General features: G+C 44.0%; 1 protein-coding gene across 2 annotated transcripts in view; it reads left to right on the top strand.

The window, feature by feature from the left end:
- Positions 1 to 18,785, top strand: part of SH3RF3 (SH3 domain containing ring finger 3) — a 658,302-nt gene that overhangs the window by 585,448 nt on the left and 54,069 nt on the right. For both annotated transcript variants that reach the window (XM_075336430.1, XM_075336429.1), the window contains one exon: positions 1,437 to 1,774. In XM_075336430.1, coding sequence (XP_075192545.1) covers positions 1,437 to 1,774 — 338 coding nt within the window. The remainder of the gene's footprint in view (positions 1 to 1,436; positions 1,775 to 18,785) is intronic.

The following is an 18,785-nucleotide window of genomic DNA, read 5'->3' as shown; positions in this document are numbered from 1 at the left end:
CATTGACCTGGTCTCTAATCTGAGCTGCTGTTAACCTGTGATTTCTGTGGCTGGTGACTTCAGATAAAAATCCTCCGCAGCAGAAGTGACTCTTGGTCTTTTTTTCCTGGGGCGGTCCACATGTGAGCCAGTGTCTTTGTAGTGTTTGATGGATTTTGCCACTACACTTGGGGACACTTTCAAAGTTTTCCCAATTTTTCGAACTGACTGACCTTCATTTCTTAAAGTAATGATGACCACTCGTTTTTCTTACAAATACAATAATACAAATTCTAAAGCGGGCTTTACATGCTACGACATCGCTAGCAATTGCTAGCGATATCGAGCATGTAAGCACCCGCTCCCGTTGTGTGTGCGATATCGTGTGTTCGCTGCCGTAGCGAACATTATCGCTACGGCAGCGTCACATGCACTTACCTGGTCGTCGTCGTCGCTGTGACTGCCAAACAATCCCTCCCTCAAGGGGGAGGGACGTTCGGCATCACAGCGACGTCACCGCGACGTCACTTAGCGGCCGGCCAATCAAAGCGGAGGGGCGGAGATGAGCGAGACGTAACATTCCGCCCACCTCCTTCCTTCCGCATTGCGGCCGGCAGCAGGTAAGGAGACATTCCTCGCTCCTGCAGTGTCACACACAGCGATGTGTGCTGCCGCAGGAGCGACGAACAGCATCGATAATCAACCATTACCGATTTTTGGTTTTGGGACAACCTCTCCATGGTGAACGATTTTCACCATTTTTGAGGTCACTTAAGGTCGATGGTAAGTGTCACACGCTGCGATATCGTTAATGACGCCGGATGTGCGTCACTAACAACGTGACCCCGACGATAAAACATTAATGATATCGTAGCGTGTAAAGCCCCTTTAAGTGTATTCAGTAGGACTATCAGCTGTGTATCCACCAGACTTCTGCACAACACAACTGATGGTCCCAACCCCATTTATAAGGCAAGAAATCCCACTTATTAAACCTGACAGGGCACACTTGTGAAGTGAAAACCATTTCCGGTGACTACCTCTTGGAGCTCATCAAGAGAATCCCAAGAGTGTGCAAAGCAGTAATCAAAGCAAAAGGTGGATACTTTGAAGAACCTAGAACATAAGACATATTTTCAGTTGTTTCACACTTTGTTGTTAAGTATTTCATTCCACATGTGTGAATTCATAGTTTTGATACCTTCAATGTGAATCTACAATTTTCAGAGTCATGAAAATAAAGAAAACTCTTTGACTGAGAAGGTGTGTCCAAACGTTTGGTCTGTACTGTATATATATATATATATATATATATATATATATATATACAGTATATATATGTGTGTATATCCATGCAATTATGCATTATTATTGTAGATAGAATAGGTACTTATTTATTAACTATATTTTTACATCATATTGATTATATATTAATTGTTATTGTTTTTATCTTGTAGCACATCCTTTGGCACAACCTCAAGAACGTCCCACAGCCACTGTATCCCCTATAAGGACTCACAATTCACCGTGTCGGCTTCCTGCTAGCCCACACAGGGCGCAAACAACTGCTTCGCCACAACACATATCCCAGCAGCAGTCCGCCATACAGACTACTATTGCAGTACACTGTACTCGGCCAGTTATCCCTCTCACTTCAGCAGCAGCAGCCATCACGCCGCCAAATGTTACCGCAGCCAGCATTAGTGCTGAAGCTTGTAATGGCCCAGTCAACTGTATGTTGACTGCCAGCCCGACACACACAGGCTGCAAGACAGAAGAGAGAAAGATTGAGAAAGTAAGTGCCTTTTTGGATTTAAGAACAGTAACATGACCCCATTTTGTACAGGCCTCTACTAGTAGGGGTATCTAGTATAGATGTTAATTGGTCGATTTCTGTACTGTTTCTCTAAATGCTTCCAATTTCACCCATATGCCTTGCATTTTCTTCTGACTGACTCATATAGAATAGATCCATACATAAGGCACTTTTGCCTATCTATAATTGCCATACCGGCCCTGCCAGGTGCATGAGTTCTTATGGGAATAAAATAATTCCATGTTTTGTATAATAATCCAACCAAAAGAGCGAATTATTGGAATGAAATTGCTTATAGACAAATAAACTGTACTTAGAGCTCTGTCTAAATGTCTATGTGCTATAATGAAAAAAGGAAACCTGTTGCTTATTATAAAGAGGCTGTCTATAGCAAGCGTTTTCAGCCTTGGCTGATTTAATAGTTTAATATAAGTTCATCCTCTCTGGATAACTAATTCTTTATTTTTATTGCATTTTTTTCCATGCCACACTCTTCCCATTGATTTATTCTTTACTTGTGCATACGTGTTCCTGTGCAGATGGAACGTATCCATAGATATGTAGGTGTTTTGTCGATGGAAGACAAATGGATGATTAAATATGTGGTGAGCCTAGGATATAAAGGATTAGAAAATACTTGTATAAATAAGATGTTGTCGTCTTGAAGAAGTGGTTATTTATATAAATCTCTAGTTGCAAATAATACATTTTTACATTTTCATATCCTGCTTCAAAGAAATTTGTATATAGTCTGTTATTAGTGAGCAATATAGATTATGATGTGTTATAATAAATTGTGACACTACGGTCGGGTTCACATCGTGGACTCATAGAAGTGCCGACTGGCACAAAACGGCCATCGTCCGGCTCAGTGCTCCTGTCTGTACCTTCTACCTCTGTTTTCACAAACACTGTGGCTGCAGTTTTTTCATATACTGGAATTAGTAGAAGAAACCTTTCACGATTGAAGTGTGCCGCTGTTCTTCTGTGTTTCACATCTTGTTTTTGTCACACATCAGTGGCTCTGTCAACACTTCCGTCTGAAGCCCTGATAAATGGGATTAAGGTATATCCGCCAAAGGGGGTCATTGACTTTATCAAAGCAGACGGAGTCGCTTTGTGCTCTGTCTGATTTCATTTTTGGCAGTGTGGTCCTTTTCCAGGTGTGCACAAAAACGTGGTTGACTGCCTTTTTATGCACTGCTGAAAATAATGTAAGACAGGGTATGAAGTGACTCCATCGGCTTGATTAACGTCAATGGTCTCATCTGGAGATATACCATTTTTTAGGCCTTCAAATGGAAACCACGAAAAAGCTACTGATGACGCTAAAACGTGATGAAAACCTGGCCTTAGGCGGGCTTTGCACACTACGACATCGCAGGTGCGATGTCGGTGGGGTCATGTCGAAAGTGACGCACTTCCCGCGTCGCTCTCGACATCGTAGTGTGTAAATCCTAGATGATACTATTAACGAGCGCAAAAGCATCGTAATCGTATCATCGGTGTAGCGTTGGCGAATTCCATAATTACGCTGACGCGACGGTCCGATGTTGTTCCTCGTTCCTGCGGCAGCACACATCGCTGTGTGTGAAGCCGCAGGAGCGAGGAACATCTCCTACCTGCGTCACCGCGGCTCCCGTCGGCTATGCGGAAGGAAGGAGGTGGGCGGGATGTTTACATCCCGCTCATCTCCGTTCCTATTGGCCGCATGCCATGTGACGTCGCAGTGACGCCGCACGACCCGCCCCCTTAATAAGGAGGCGGTTCGCCGGCCAGAGTGACGTCGCACGGCAGGTGTGTGCATGTGAAGCAGCCGTAGCGAATATTATTAGCTATCACAATGATATCGCAGCTGTGACGGGGGCGGGGACAATCGCGCTCGGCATCACAGCATCGGCTTGCGATGTCGCAGCGTGCAAAATACCCCTTAGAGATACTTTAGCATCAAACGTCGCAGATTTCTGAACACTACAAGAAAGTTGAAGTGCTAAGTTTCAAAAACTACATAGAAATTCTATATATTTAAAGGGAATCTGTCACCAGGTTTTTGCTACCTCATCTGAGAGCAGCATACTGTAGGGACAGAGACCCTGATTCCAGCGATGTGTCACTTACTGAGCTGTTTGCTGTCATTTTGATAAAATCAATGTTTTCTTTGCTGCAGATCTAGCAGTTATACAGAGTTCATGAATATGCTGGACTATCTGGCAACACGCTAAGTAGTCCTCTAATGATAATCTACTCCTGATTATACAGTGATTTTATCAAAGCTACACTAAACAGCTCAGTAAGTGATACACTGCTGGAATCAGGATGTCTGCATCATGCTGTTCTCAGATAAGATGGCAAAAACCTGATGACAGATTCCCTTTAATAGAAATATCTTTATTCAGCTTTTCAGCAATTGCAGATCTGAAAATAAGGAAAAACACTTTGATGTTTAAAGGGAACCTGTCATCAGAAATTTAGCTATAAAGCTAAAAGTTCCCCCCTCTGCAGCTCCTGGGCTGCATTCTAGGAAGCTTCCTATAGTTTTTGTGGCACCTTTTATCCCAAAATAAACACTTTGTAAACTGGTACCTTTTCTTATGCAAATTTCTTAAATTTTCCATGGGGGCGGGCTGCCTGTGGTCCGTTGCTGTCCTCCAGCAGATTTACGCCGCCCCCGAACGCTGATTTTGAAAGCTCAGGACACCGCCCCTGGGTGCCCGTGGTCCCGCGCATGCGCTGTTCCACTGTAGCGGTGCCGTGCACTGTGTGCACGTGTGACCGCTGTGACGCTGTGACAGAGGGGGGAACTTTTAGCTTTATAGCTAAATTTCTGATGACAGGTTCCCTTTAAAAGTGTATGTCTCGACACTTGACCTTTGTTTTTTGGGCAGGTTCCAGCACCTTCTAATGATAAACCCTAACATTATGTTGATTATCTTTGCACCTGTGAAGCAATTATACATTTTGCACCACATGCATGAAGTTCAGGCCCTGATTCATCCAAGCAATTTTGCCAGAATTCTGGCATTAATTGCTTTGAAAAGTTGAAAAATTTTAGCGCAGCTCGGAATTTCGCTAAATTTTTGCAACTTTTGCTGTTGTTACACCATTTTCTGCCAGTTATGCCAAAATGGTTGAAGTTTGGATCTGACAAGCTGGGGCTCTCCTTACGCCAACAATTTTACTCTAGTAAGATACTAGTGTAATATTTCTGGTGTACAGAGGTGCATTCTGTTCATCATACGCTCCTGATTCATGAACAGGAGAGTCTTACTCAAGACCGGCGAGAAAATCGACAGTCTTCATGAACCGGGGCCTCAGTGTGCACTTTGGAGTCTCATTTATATACAATAATCATGTACTGTATACACTGTGTGCAGAATTATTAGGCAAATGAATATTTTGATCACATGATACTTTTTATACATGTTGTCCTACTCCAAGCTGTATAGGCTTGAGAGCCAACTACCAATTAAGTAAATCAGGTGATGTACATCTCTGTAGTGAGGAGGGGTGTGGTGTAATGACATCAACACCCTATCTAAGGTGTGCTTAATTATTAGGCAACTTCCTTTCCTGTGGCAAAATGGGTTAGAAGAGAGATTTAAGGGCTCTGAAAAGTCGAAAATTGTGAGATGTCTTGCAGAGGGATGCAGCAATCTTGAAATTGCCAAACTTTTAAAGCGTGATCACCGAACAATCAAGCGTTTCATGGCAAAACGCCAACAGGGTCGCAAGAAGCGTGTTGGGCAAAAAAGGCGCAAAATAACGGCCCATGAATTGAGGAAAATCAAGCGTGAAGATGCCATTTGCCACCAGTTTGCCATATTTCAGAGCTGCAACGTTACTGGAGTATCAAAAAGCACAAGGTGTCCCATACTCAGGGACATGGCCAAGGTAAGGAAGGCTGAAAAACGACCACCTTTGAACATGAAACATAAGATAAAACGTCAAGACTGGGCCAAGAAATATCTTAAGACTAATTTTTCATAGGTTTTATGGACTGATGAAATGAGAGTCACTCTTGATGGGCCAGATAAATGGGCCAGAGGCTGGATCAGTAAAGGGCAGAGAGCTCCACTCCGACTCAGACGCCAGCAAGGTAAAGGTGGGGTATTGGTATGGGCTGGTATCATCAAAGATGAACTTGTGGGACCTTTTCGGGTTGACTATGGAGTGAAGCTCAACTCCCAGACCTTCTGCCAGTTTCTTGAAGACGACTTCTTCAAGCAGTGGTACAGGAAGAAGTTGGTATCGTTCAAGAAAAACATGATTTTCATGCAGGACAATGCTTCATCATATGCATCCAACTACTCCACAGCGTGGCTGGCCAGTAAAGGTCAAAAAGATGAAAAAATAATGACATGGTCCCCTTGTTCACCTGATCTGAACCCCATAGAGAAACTGTGGTCCCTCATAAAATGTAAGATCTACACGGAGGGAAAGCAGTACACTTCTCGGAACAGTGTCTGGGAGGCTCTGGTGGTTGTTAATTGAGAACATAGTTGTTGATCAATAATAAAAAAAATCCTCTAAAATACAACTTGCCTAATAATTCTGCATACAGTGTAGTGCTTAATTTTTGTGTTTGTTTTCAAAATATTTACTATTTGCAGGGTGTGCATTCACTATGATTACAGATTGAGAGACAGTAAGATCCATGATGAGTTTTTGACGCTAATTATTTTTGAAGAATCTTACAAATCTAGCAAAATAAATGGGATTTATAGAAATCTCACGCCCTCTGTGCTTTTAATTACGCATAGTAAAGTGACCTGCGCTGTGAGTTTAAAATTCCACGCCATGTCAATTTTACTTGCAAGCAGTGTCGGACTGGCTACCGGAGAAACCACCAGTAATATCAGTCCAGGCGCGGTTACTTGAATTGAACTCCGGAGCTCTCACCTGTGAAGTGAAGCTTGGCCTGTCCTCATCTGTCATGAACTGAACTGTAATCGCCGGGGAATCAATCGGCGTTCGCAGTTTAGTCCTGGAAACCCGCTGTTCAGTCCAGGCTGCACTCCGGAGCTCAGGTGAGAGCTCCGGAGTTCAATCCAGGTATCTACAGCAGGCCTGGTATTACTGGCGGTTTCTCCGGTAGCCAGTCCGACACTGGTTGCAAGAACTCTAATTTTTATTTGCAGATAATCCCTATAGTCTGTAACAAACTGCACATCATTCACGACCTCTTTACCTCTAGCAACCTATCCTTTCTGGGCATCACTGAAACATGGCTGACACCATCCAACACTGCCTCCCCTGCTGCGCTATGCTACGGTGGCCTTCACTTCACCCACACTCCTCGCCCTGGCAATAGACAAGGTGGAGGAGTGGGCCTCCTTCTTTCTAACAACTGCAGCTTTAATCCAATCCCACCTTTACCCTCCCTTGTCCTGCCTTCCTTTGAAGTGCACTCTGTCCGCATCTATTCTCCTTCCAACCTCCAAGTGGCCATCATATACAGACCCCCAGGCCCTACCACTTCCTTTATAGACCAGTTCTCTGCCTGGCTTCTACACTTTCTCTCTGCTGACATTCCCACTATTATCATGGGTGACTTCAACATCCCCACTGACAGCCACCAGTCAGCAGCCTCCAAACTACTCTCCCTTGCTTCATCTTTTGGTCTATCTCAGTGGTCCACCTCTGCCACCCATAAAGATGGACACACATTAGACCTTATCTTCACCCGTCTCTGCTCTCTATCTAACCTCACTACCTCCCCTCTCCCCTTATCTGACCACCATCTATTGACCTTCTCTGCTCTGTCCTCCTCACCTGCCCCTCCTGTCCAGCACGTATCACACCCTCACAGAAACCTCGCACATGTCAACATACACACCCTTTCTGACTCTATCCTACCACTGTCCTCCATATCTTCAGTCCACGACACAAACAGTGCCACCACTTTCTACAACGCCACTCTCACATCAGCTATTGATTCAGTTGCTCCTCTTGTGCATGGCAGAGTGAGACAAATCAATAGACAACCCTGGCACAACAGCCTCACTAAAAAACTGCGGCAAGTGTCTAGGGCTGCAGAGCGGCGCAGGAAGAAAACGCACTCCCAGGAAGACTTCACCACATTCAAAAATGCAATTCACACATTTCGCTTGGCCCTTACCTCGGCTAAACAGGAATACTTCAGAAACCTCATATCCTCTTTAACACACAACCCCAAACAGTTATTCAATACTTTCAACTCCCTCCTTCGTCCACCACTGCCCCCTCCAACCTCCCTCATTTCCGCAGAAGAATTTGCCACATATTTCAAAGAAAAGATCGACCAAACCAGACAAGTCTTTTCTGCTCAACCACCACAACCCCTTCATATAACAGACCACTGCTTCACCCCCATAAACCTCCTCTCCACTATCACCGAAGAAGAGCTTGCACATCTTCTCTCAAAAGCGCACCTCACCACCTGCGCACGTGATCCCATCCCAACCCACCTCCTCCCCAACCTCACCACTATCCTAATTCCAGCCTTAACCCATCTCTTCAACCTATCTTTAACAACTGGTACCTTCCCTTTTGCCTATAAACATGCAACAGTCACACCCATCCTAAAGAAACCTTCCCTCGACCCAACCTCTGCTGCCAGCTATCGCCCCATATCGCTACTCCCATTCGCCTCAAAACTCCTGGAACAGCATGTCCATGCTGAAATTTCCTCCCACCTCTCCTCTCACTCTCACTTTGACAACCTACAGTCCGGCTTCCGTCCACATCATTCCACTGAATCTGCCCTGACTAAAATCACAAATGACTTACTGCCAAAGCTAACAACCACTTCTCTATGCTCCTACTTCTAGACCTATCCTCAGCTTTTGACACTGTTGACCACTCCCTCCTACTACAGATCCTCTCTTCCCTTGGTGTCAGAGACCTCGCCCTCTCTTGGATCTCTTCATACCTCTCCAACCGCACTTTTAGTGTCTCCCACTCCCACACAACCTCTTCATCCCGTCCTCTCTCTGTTGGTGTCCCTCAAGGCTCTGTCCTGGGACCATTACTTTTTTTTATCTATACATTTGGCCTGGGACAACTCATAAAGTCCCATGGCTTCCAGTACCACCTATATGCCGATGATACTCAGATCTACCTCTCTGGCCCAGATGTCACATCTCTGCTGTCCAGAATCCCAGAGTGCCTATCTGCTATATCTTCCTTCTTCTCCTCTCGCTTCCTAAAGCTCAATGTGGCCAAAGCTGAACTGATCATCTTTCCTCCATCTCACCTACACTCTCTACCTGATCTATCTATTACAATAAATAATATCACGCTCTCCCCAGCATCCAAAGTTCGGTACCTCGGAGTGACCTTTGACTCTGCCTTGTCCTTCATACCACACATTCAATCCCTCACCACCTCCTGTCGTCTTCAACTCAAAAATATTTCCAGAATCCGTCCCTTCATCAATTCTCAATCTACAAAAATGCTAGTGCATGCTCTCATAATCTCCCGCCTCGACTACTGCAACATCCTCCTCTGTGGTCTCCCTGCTAACACGCTCGCCCCTCTCCAGTCCATCCTTAATGCTGCTGCCCGACTGATCCACCTCTCACCTCACTACCACCCTGCTTCTCCTCTCTGCATGTCCCTTCACTGGCTCCCAATCTTCCATCGTATCCAATTCAAACTACTAATACTGACTTACAAAGCCATCCAAAAATTGTCTCCTCCATATATCTCTGAACTAATCTCTCGCTACACTCCAAAACGTAATCTCCGGTCCTCCCAAGATCTCCTTCTCTCCTCCTCTCTCATTCGCTCCTCATGCAACCGCCTCCAAGACTTCTCCCGAACATCCCCAGTCTTCTGGAACTCGCTGCCTCAACACGTCAGATTATCTACTACACTTGCAAACTTCAAACGGAACCTAAAGACTCATCTGTTCAGAAATGCCTATAACCTTCAATGACCTCACTGCTTCACCACCGTGCGGAGCTGCCGCCCCACCACCATGCAGAGCTGCCGCCCCACCACCGTGCGGAGCTGCCGCCCCACCACCGTGCGGAGCTGCCGCCCCACCACCGTGCGGAGCTGCCGCCCAATCTACACCCCACCTACTGTCTCCTCCCCATAATCCTATAGAATGTAAGCCCGCAAGGGTAGGGTCCTCTTCCCTCTGTACTAGTCTGTCTACTGTAACTTGTATATGTATTTTGTATGTAACCCCCTTCTCATGTACAGCACCATGGAATTAATGGTGCTCTATAAATAAATAATAATAATAATAATAGAATTGCATTAGATGCAGTAAAAAAAACACATTCTTTTCTAGTGTGTTTCCACAAATTACCAGAAGTATCTTTTTGTAAAACATGACATACCAAAGGGAGGCAAAAACCATAGCGTCAGAAGCAGAATAAGAACTCATGTAAAAAAAAAACCCCTCAATAAAAAACTCAATGGAAAAAGCACAAGTAACCAAATTTAGCTCATAAGTGCAGAAATGCGGCAGACAACATCGAAAACTCACCAACATCTGCAACATCGAAAACTCACCAAATACTCCTTGTGTAAACTTAGGCTTAGGACTTACTCACGTAAGTGTATACCATGAATGAGTGCTATTTGATGTTACCAGATATGAGGCTAACTAATGTTATTCTATCATCAGACTGCACTAGGATGACATCTGAGTTCAGTCCAATTTCTGCAGGCTCGGAATGGAAAAGATGGAGAAATTGTCTCTTGACAGTATGCTATGATTATCTCATCGGATCACACTTAACTGACACTCAGATCAAACTCACATCATAGCATCATCAATCCAATTCTCTCCTATGAGACAATCAACACTCTTGTGACCCTCGTGATAGTCATAATACAAAATGCAGGGCCGGCTCCAGGTGTTTGTGGGCCCCGGGCAGAAGAGTCCCAGTGGGCCCCATCCACACACAGACACCGATACGAACACGTACATATACATATTTAAAGACAAACTCACAAAAATACATATAAACAGACAAATCTATACAGTCATATACACTTACAGACAGACAGACACACACAACTCTGCTGCATACAGACAAACGCACACAACTCTGCTGCATACAAACACACACCACTCTGCTACATACAGACAAACACAACTCTGCTGCATACAGAAAAACACACACATCTCTGCTGCATACAGACTAACACACACAACTCTGCTGCATACAGACAAATACACACAACTCTGCTGCATACAGACAAACACACACAACTCTGCTGCATACAGACAAACACACACAACTCTGCTGCATACAGACAAACACACACAACTCTGCTATATACAAACACACACAACTCTGCTACATGCAGACAGCCAAACACACACAACTCTGCTACATACAGACAAACAAACACACACAACTCTGCTGCTCTGCAGGGCCCGCACCCGCGGCTCTGCGGGGCCCGCACCCACACACCCGTGGCTCTGCGGGGCCCGCACTCACGGCTCTGCGGGGCCCGCACTCTCGGCCCTGCGGAGCCAACACACGCAGCCTGCGGGTTCCGCACTCGCGGCCCTGCGGGGCCAGCTCACACGACACCGGGGAGGGGTGGGGGGGATTGACAGGGGATACATCCAGGGGGTAGAAGCAGCTCACCGGGGCCCATAATCGGGAGGTGGGGAGGGCACTTACCCGCTTAGGTCACGGTGGAGAGGGGGCCCACATAGCGCCGGACAGAAGCTCGCCTCCTTCATCTGTGGAACTGAGCAGGTGGTAGCTCCGCCCACAGATGAAGTTCAAACCAGGATGTCTGCGCGCCTTAAAGGGACGGCGCAGCAGATTGCTGCCGAGGACTGCGGTCCCTGGAACTCGGCCCGGGGCAGCAGAACTGTAAAGGCGAGTGAGTCCCGGCCAAGGGACAGCAGGACTGACGAGGCCGAGTGGGCCCCCCGGCTCTCCAGGGCCCCGGCATTTGCCCGGGTTTGCCGGGTGCTGACGCCGGCCCTGACAAAATGGCTTGAATATTGTACTTGTCAGCAAAGCAACTGTGTCTATGGGCAGAGTTACTTTTTGCCAAAAGGAAAAAAAATCCAGCTCCAATGCACTCAAGGTAAAATCTTTCCAGCCTTTATTACCAACTTGCTCATAAAATTCTAAAAAAACGGCATGTAGCAAAGGTAAAAAGACATTACAAGACCCCGAGGGGCTAGAAAAATATAAAAAAAAAGAAAAGGCAATGCAATTCAGACACATGATCCTTTGTCAGAGCTACTTTTTGCCATACTTATGAAAAGCGCTTAAAATAAAAACTTGCATCTTTATGTAACCAGAAGGTTTTTTCTTCAAAAGTACGGTAACTCACAAAACTAAACCAAAAGCACCACACTAAGTATAACATGAAACCTTTACTAGTTATATAAGATGCAATATATATTTCTCTTTCTCTGTATTGATTCCTAATTGTTAAAATAAAAAAGATCTGATTTTAAAAAAAAGTAAAACATGAAATGCGACAAATTTTTAAAAATTGCGATAACTTCTGCTTCAAAGCGTTAACTCAAAAGAAAGTGTAGATTAAAGACTGAATTAATGTTTGAGCTCTTGTTATCAGAAATTGTATGAGCATGATCAGAATCATATCTATAAGAAAAAAATCCATTAAAATATCAACATGGTATTATAATAAAAAAATTTTTACCCTTCTGTCCTAGTCGTAACATGACAACATTATGTTTTATTATGCTGCCATGCTGATAATTTAATGGATTTCAAACAAAGGAAATTATATTATTGAAATCTCCAGCCTTTTCTTCCTATGGATCGGTTCTAAACTCCAGCACCAGGCTTGCTGGAGATCCAATGCTATATGTGGTGGTGGAGGAATTAAATTGGTGAGCTCATTGTTTTTTTATAATTGGAATCACAGTTATTGACTACACACAAAGATTATATACTGATGGGCAAAAGGGTAACAATGTTTTGAACTTTTGACTTTCAGGCTGCATATCTCACTATACACTACAGCTTTGAGCGTGAGACTACCTTCATTTTATTGACATTCATCTTGGCTATTTCATATATGAATTTGACTTGTAACTACTTCACATATGATCAATTAGGCAGATTCTTGTCACGTTACTCTATTGTTGCTGTTTTGCTTCTGGTGGTGGAATAATCTTTTTCTTTCTGTATATTACAAATTACAACCTGTTCTTACATTCTCTAATAGCTCAGTGTGCTATTAGGTTGATTCCCAAGAGAAAGGTGACTGGTTCGAATCGAGGAGCAGCCATGAAGAAGATTTTCCAAGAACAGAGGAACAGTATAATGCGGCTCGTTGATCGCAGTCTCTCGGTCAAGGAAATTGTAATACTGCATCATGTGAGTGCCATGAGAGTTGAAAGAATACAAAATTAAGTCCATCCATCCATTTCAAAGAGCTGGATGACCAGGCAAAATCTCAGAGTCAACAAGTCTGCTCATCACAAGGTCTATTAGTTCTGCTGTGATAAACACAGCAGTGGAGGTAGTTTTTATACTTCGTAATATTGAGATCACAGATGTTCATGAAAGCACCGTGCGAAACACATTACACAAGTCTGGAATGGTGGCCCAAAAGCGTCAACTTCAACATAGTCGTAAAAAGCACCTGTTCGGGTTTGCAAAAAGTACAAAAAGTGTATAGTAGAAGATTGAAAATGGGTCATTTGGAGTGATGAGCTGAAAGTCAATAGACTAGGCTCTGATAAGTGCAAGTGGGTCTGGAAGAAACAAGAGAAAAAGGGGCTAATAAATCAAGAATTTGAAAAAACTGTCAAGTTCGGTGGAGGAAACCTGATGATTTGTGGATGTTTCACAGTCAATAGTGTTGGATACTTGACCAGGATCGATGGTGGTCACAATGCTGAGTTATATGTGAGTATCCTACAAGACGAGTTACTTTGTACACTTGAGTACTATGGGTATGAAAAGGACGACAGTGTTCCAACAGGACAACGACTTAAAGCATACGTCAAAGAAATGGTTAAATAACAAAGCAGTAGAAATGCTGGATTGGTGCCCACAGGCCCCAGACCTCAACCCAATCAAACACTTGTGGGTAGAGTTGACGAAAAAGCTGTATACATACCCAAGTGAGTCAACTAGTATGCACAAAGATTGGGAACATATAGAAGAGATCTGAGATGAGATATTGGTCAAGACATGCTTGAATCTGATCGAGAGCATTCAGGCACTTTTGAAAGCCAAAGGTGAATTTACAAAATGTTAGCAAAATAATAAAAATTTAGATTGTTAGGAGCAAACTTGTAACAATACAGTGACATGACAAGGATGGTGAAATATGGAGCCTGAAAAACAAAAGTTCAAAACATTGTTACCCTTTTCCTCGTAAGTGTATATTAAAAAGTGATGAATATTATCTTGACCTTTTTTATGCTGCCCTTCTGGTATAAGGAAGATGAAGATGAGTCCATGATCATGAGAGTTATTTTCAGCTGTGTTTTATTTCTATACATTTCAAAGCCTACATCGGCTTCGTCATCAGGAAAAGGCCACTTTGATTGTGGCCTTTTCCTGATGAAGAAGCCGATGTAGGCTTTGAAACATGTAGAAATAAACCACAACTGATGGTAACTCTCATAATCGTGGACTCATCTTCATCTTCCTTATGCCAGAAGGGGCAGCACAAAAAAGCTCCAGATAATATTCATCACATTCATCTCTCTCAGATTTGGATCTGCAGCAGCCCTACATTATATGTCCATTACTCTTCAAACCAGGTGAGTACACCTAATACTTCTCCTATCCTCCACACCACCGGATAAGACCCTCTGCTTTTTTTTTTTCCTCAGCACATCCTCTATATTGAACAAGAAAATAGGTTACTGACTATCTAAAACTTGCGAGGCTTTGTTTTGTAGACACGTTTTCTCCATGATATTTGAACATGGCACCATGACATTATCATGATAATCTAACAAATCACCATGACATTATAGACCGGAGTTCTTAATGTGTTTATGACAGGGGACACATGGGTTTCACATCTTATCTGTCTTTTAGACCTTGGGTTATATGCTCCCTGTCTTTGATTAAGAGTATAATATGCAACTTTCAGAATCAGTCAGAATCTATTATCACCCACCTGACGTTGTGTTTGCTATAAATTTGCAGTAAGAAGCAGCTGGATCCTTGTGTTTAATGTTCATTTTATATATGATTAGTTTGACATTTTGATGAGGTTTTGCTGCAGAGAAACCTTGCATCTTTTTGCTTTGTCTTAGATGACGTGTTTATGAATAAGAGACTTTTCTGAACGACACATAAATTGATTCCATCTTTCTATTTTTAAAAATGTTACCACTGGTAGAAATAACAAAAGTTTTCACATGCAACATAAAATTGCAGTTTGTACCATACATCAGTGGAAAATAGTTTGGTATGCAAACAGAGGAAACTATGTAGTAAACCAAGACCTTATTACATAAAATTTAACCTTGAACATGAAGTAACTGGCAAATCTAAATTATGATCTGTCATGTTATGTTCCCGGTTTCTTCCTTCTGTAGAGAAGTTATATAACACTGGTCTGTAAAACAACAGCCACCTTGTAAAGAATACCTATAAGTGATGTATAAAGGTGAAGCAGGCAAATGGCTACGTTTTTTCTATCACTACTTGCACCATTGAGTTGACTGAAGCATAAAGGCCACTTCACACATAACGAGATCGCTAACAACATCGTTGCTACGTCACAGTTTCTGTGACGAAACAACGACTTCACCAGCGATCTCGTTATGTTTGACACGTACTAACGATCCGCCCCCTGCTGTGAGATTGTTGGTCGTTGCTGAATGTCCTGGGCCATTTTTGGCTTGTTGGAGTCCTTCTGGGCAGGATGGATCTGTATGTTTGACACCTACCAACGATCTCATTAACGACCTAGATGAGAACTTAAAGTGTGACACGTAGGCGTGTAGTTGCATCACCTTTTCCGCACCCCCCGCTGCATCGTTACTAAAGTCGTTGGGAAAATGACTGTGTGACATCTCACCAACGATCTCACCAACGACTTAACAACGATCCGTAGTACGTATGCGTAGTAAAGATCTCATTAACAATCTCGTTATGTGTGACTGGACCTTAAGACAGCAAGTGAAGCTATGGCCTGCACAATTGGATCTTTAGTAGCTCCATTGAGTTTATATGTTGCCTAAGACAATGAATTGCAGACACAGAAAAAAGTGGGCCCTTGTGTAAGAACAATATCTGGGCCCTTTGCAGTCCAATAACTCATCACTATGCACAAATCTACTTATTTTGAAGGTGGAAATGGGCTGTCTTATCTCTTAGGCCCCAGGATGCACCAATAGTATGTTCGCCTCTAGTTACTTGCATCATAGAATGTTATTGTGGCCTACAACATTGATTAACATGGCGGACTGTTCTTAGAGGGAAACTGTGCACTTTATCTCATGTATTTTACAGTAAGATGTGCTCAGTAAATAGCCCTAAATATTAAGCTGTTAGATTGTTACCATTTTAAGTGGCAACTGCCTGAAACAAACTACAATAAGCAACTTATCCTTTAGTTAAAAGGGTTTCCCCCTACAATAATCCTGATGATATACCTCTAAGATAAGACATCAATAAATTGGTGGTGATTAGGGATGAGTGTGTTCTACCATGCTCGGGTGCTCGGTACTCATAACAAGCAGTCAGATATTCAAAGGGGCTTGACTCTTATATGGAATATAATGGAAGTCAATGGGGAACTTGAGCATTTTTTCAGAAGATCTTCCAGAAAAATGCTCCAGTCCTCCATTGACTTCCATTATACTCTGTACGCGAGTCGAGTCCGTCTGAACGTTCGACTGCTTGTTATGAGTACTGAGCACCTGAGCATGGTAGTGCTTACTCATCACTTGTGGTGATCTGACACCCGGCACCCCGATTGATTAGCTGTTACCAGCTCAAGCAGCAGGGAATGTAAACAGTATAGGGAGCAGAACACCACAGCTGTGTCACACCGTTAAATGGCGGGTACTGCCGTTCAGCTTCTATTTGAAACGGAGCATGTTGGCATCTTCTTCTCTCTTTTCAGAACACATACTGGCAAGGATTACCATGTATATGTATGCAGAGTTAGGAGGAATAGCTATTTGCCATGAAAGCAAATTGCCAACAGTTACGGTATCTGAAGTGTATGGCCAGCTTAAAAGAAGAGCACACCATTAACAATACACGAAAAAATCATTAAAGGCCCACATATAAATCAGACTAAAGTCATTGAACCCTATATGTGGGCTAGATGGACAATCTAGTGTGCATGGAGACTTACAAACTAGATCCGATTTTTATACAGCTGATGCTTTTGTTCTCTGCGACATAAGCAGATGTCTCACTATTAGAAAACAGAGGCGTTTGGCAGAGCGAGTGCTCCTGTGTATAGAGGAGTTGGCAGAGAAAATGTTGTTCAGCCGCACCTATCTACTGTGTATGAGGCCCCTAAAGGCCGCTTTACATGCAGCGACATCGCTAGCGATGTCGCTAGCGATCGCACCCGCCCCCGTCGCTTGTGCATCATGGGCAAATTGCTGCCCGTGAGGAACAATATCGCTTGGATGCGATACACGTACTTACCTTCCTAATGACGTCACTGTGGCCGGTGAACAAACTCTTTTCTAAGGGGGAGGTTCGTGCGGAATCACAGCAACGTCACACAGCGGGCCACCAATAGAAGCGGAGGGGCTTAGAGCAGCCGCATTAACCTCATGCCCACCTCGTTGCCGGAGGACGCAGGAACGCTGTTGTTCGTCATTCCCGGGGTGTCACATGTAGCGATATGTGCTGCCTCAGGAACGACGAACAACCTGCATACCAAACGAGCAACGATTTTTGGGAAACGAACGACGTGTCAACAATCAACGATTTTGGTAAGTATTCAGATCGTTAGCAGTCGCTCGTAGGTGTCACACGCAACGACGTCGCTAACGAGGTCAGATGTGCGTCACGAATTGTGTGACCCCAGCGATATCTTGTTAGCGATGTCTTTGCGTGTAACAGGGTCTTTAGTGCTGTAGATTGCTCATTGTCAATGCAAACTGGAATAATTTGTGTACTCGGATAAAAAAAATAAACATTAAGAACTTAAATACCATATATACTCATGTATAAGCTGAATTTTTCAGCAAATGTTTCTTACTGAAAAAGCCCCCCTCAGCTTAGGTCCCAGTTACGGATTAAAGGAGCACCTTTTTTTTGTTTTGGGGGGAAAATGGGGGTGCATCTTATAATTCGGATATAGTTGAGTGGGTCGGTGCAGTGAAGCAGGATCACAGGACAAAGAATCGGCGATACTGTGGTTCGGGGGTGTTGCAGTGGTGTCATGGCTCAGGGGTGTCGTGGTGGGCATCATTGAGGCTGCAGGCGGGCCGCTGGCACCGTTGAGCCCGCCAACGGTTGATGCGATAGACTTCAAGAAAATGGCCATGGAAGTGGCGCGTGCGCAGATTGAAATCTCAGCTCTCCGAGGCCTAAATCTGTGCATGCGCCACTTCTTCCATGCCATGTTCAAGCCATGTTCTTGAAGTCTATCTCGCCAACCGCCTGCGGGCTCAACAGAGCCCACCAACATGCTCACTGGAGCCTGCCGCGGCACCCTTGAGTCCGCAGTATCACTGACCCACCTGAGCCGCGACACCCCGAGCCCGAAGTATTGCCGACCTTACATACTATGTCCCCCTGAGCCACTGACACCCCTGTCCTTCGAGTCCACAGCACCGCCGACCCAGCCTCTTGAGCCGCATTACCACCACCGTCACGCCACCCTTGTGAGCTAATATAAGACACACTAGGATTATAAAATGGACTCCCATTTTAACATTAAAAATCATTTTTCCCAATTTTCCTTCTCTAGATTTGGAGTGCGTCTTTTAATCTTAGGCTTATACTTGACTCAATAGGTTTTCCCAATTTTTTGTGGTAAAATTGGTGCCTCGGCTTATATTCGGGTCGGCTTATACTCAAGTATATACGGTAATTGGTCT

The sequence above is a fragment of the Anomaloglossus baeobatrachus genome, chromosome 2, assembly GCF_048569485.1.
Source record: "Anomaloglossus baeobatrachus isolate aAnoBae1 chromosome 2, aAnoBae1.hap1, whole genome shotgun sequence".
Taxonomy (NCBI): domain Eukaryota; kingdom Metazoa; phylum Chordata; class Amphibia; order Anura; family Aromobatidae; genus Anomaloglossus; species Anomaloglossus baeobatrachus.
The sequence above is the reverse complement of the archived record's forward strand: the minus strand, read 5'-3'. Positions and strand labels throughout refer to the sequence as shown.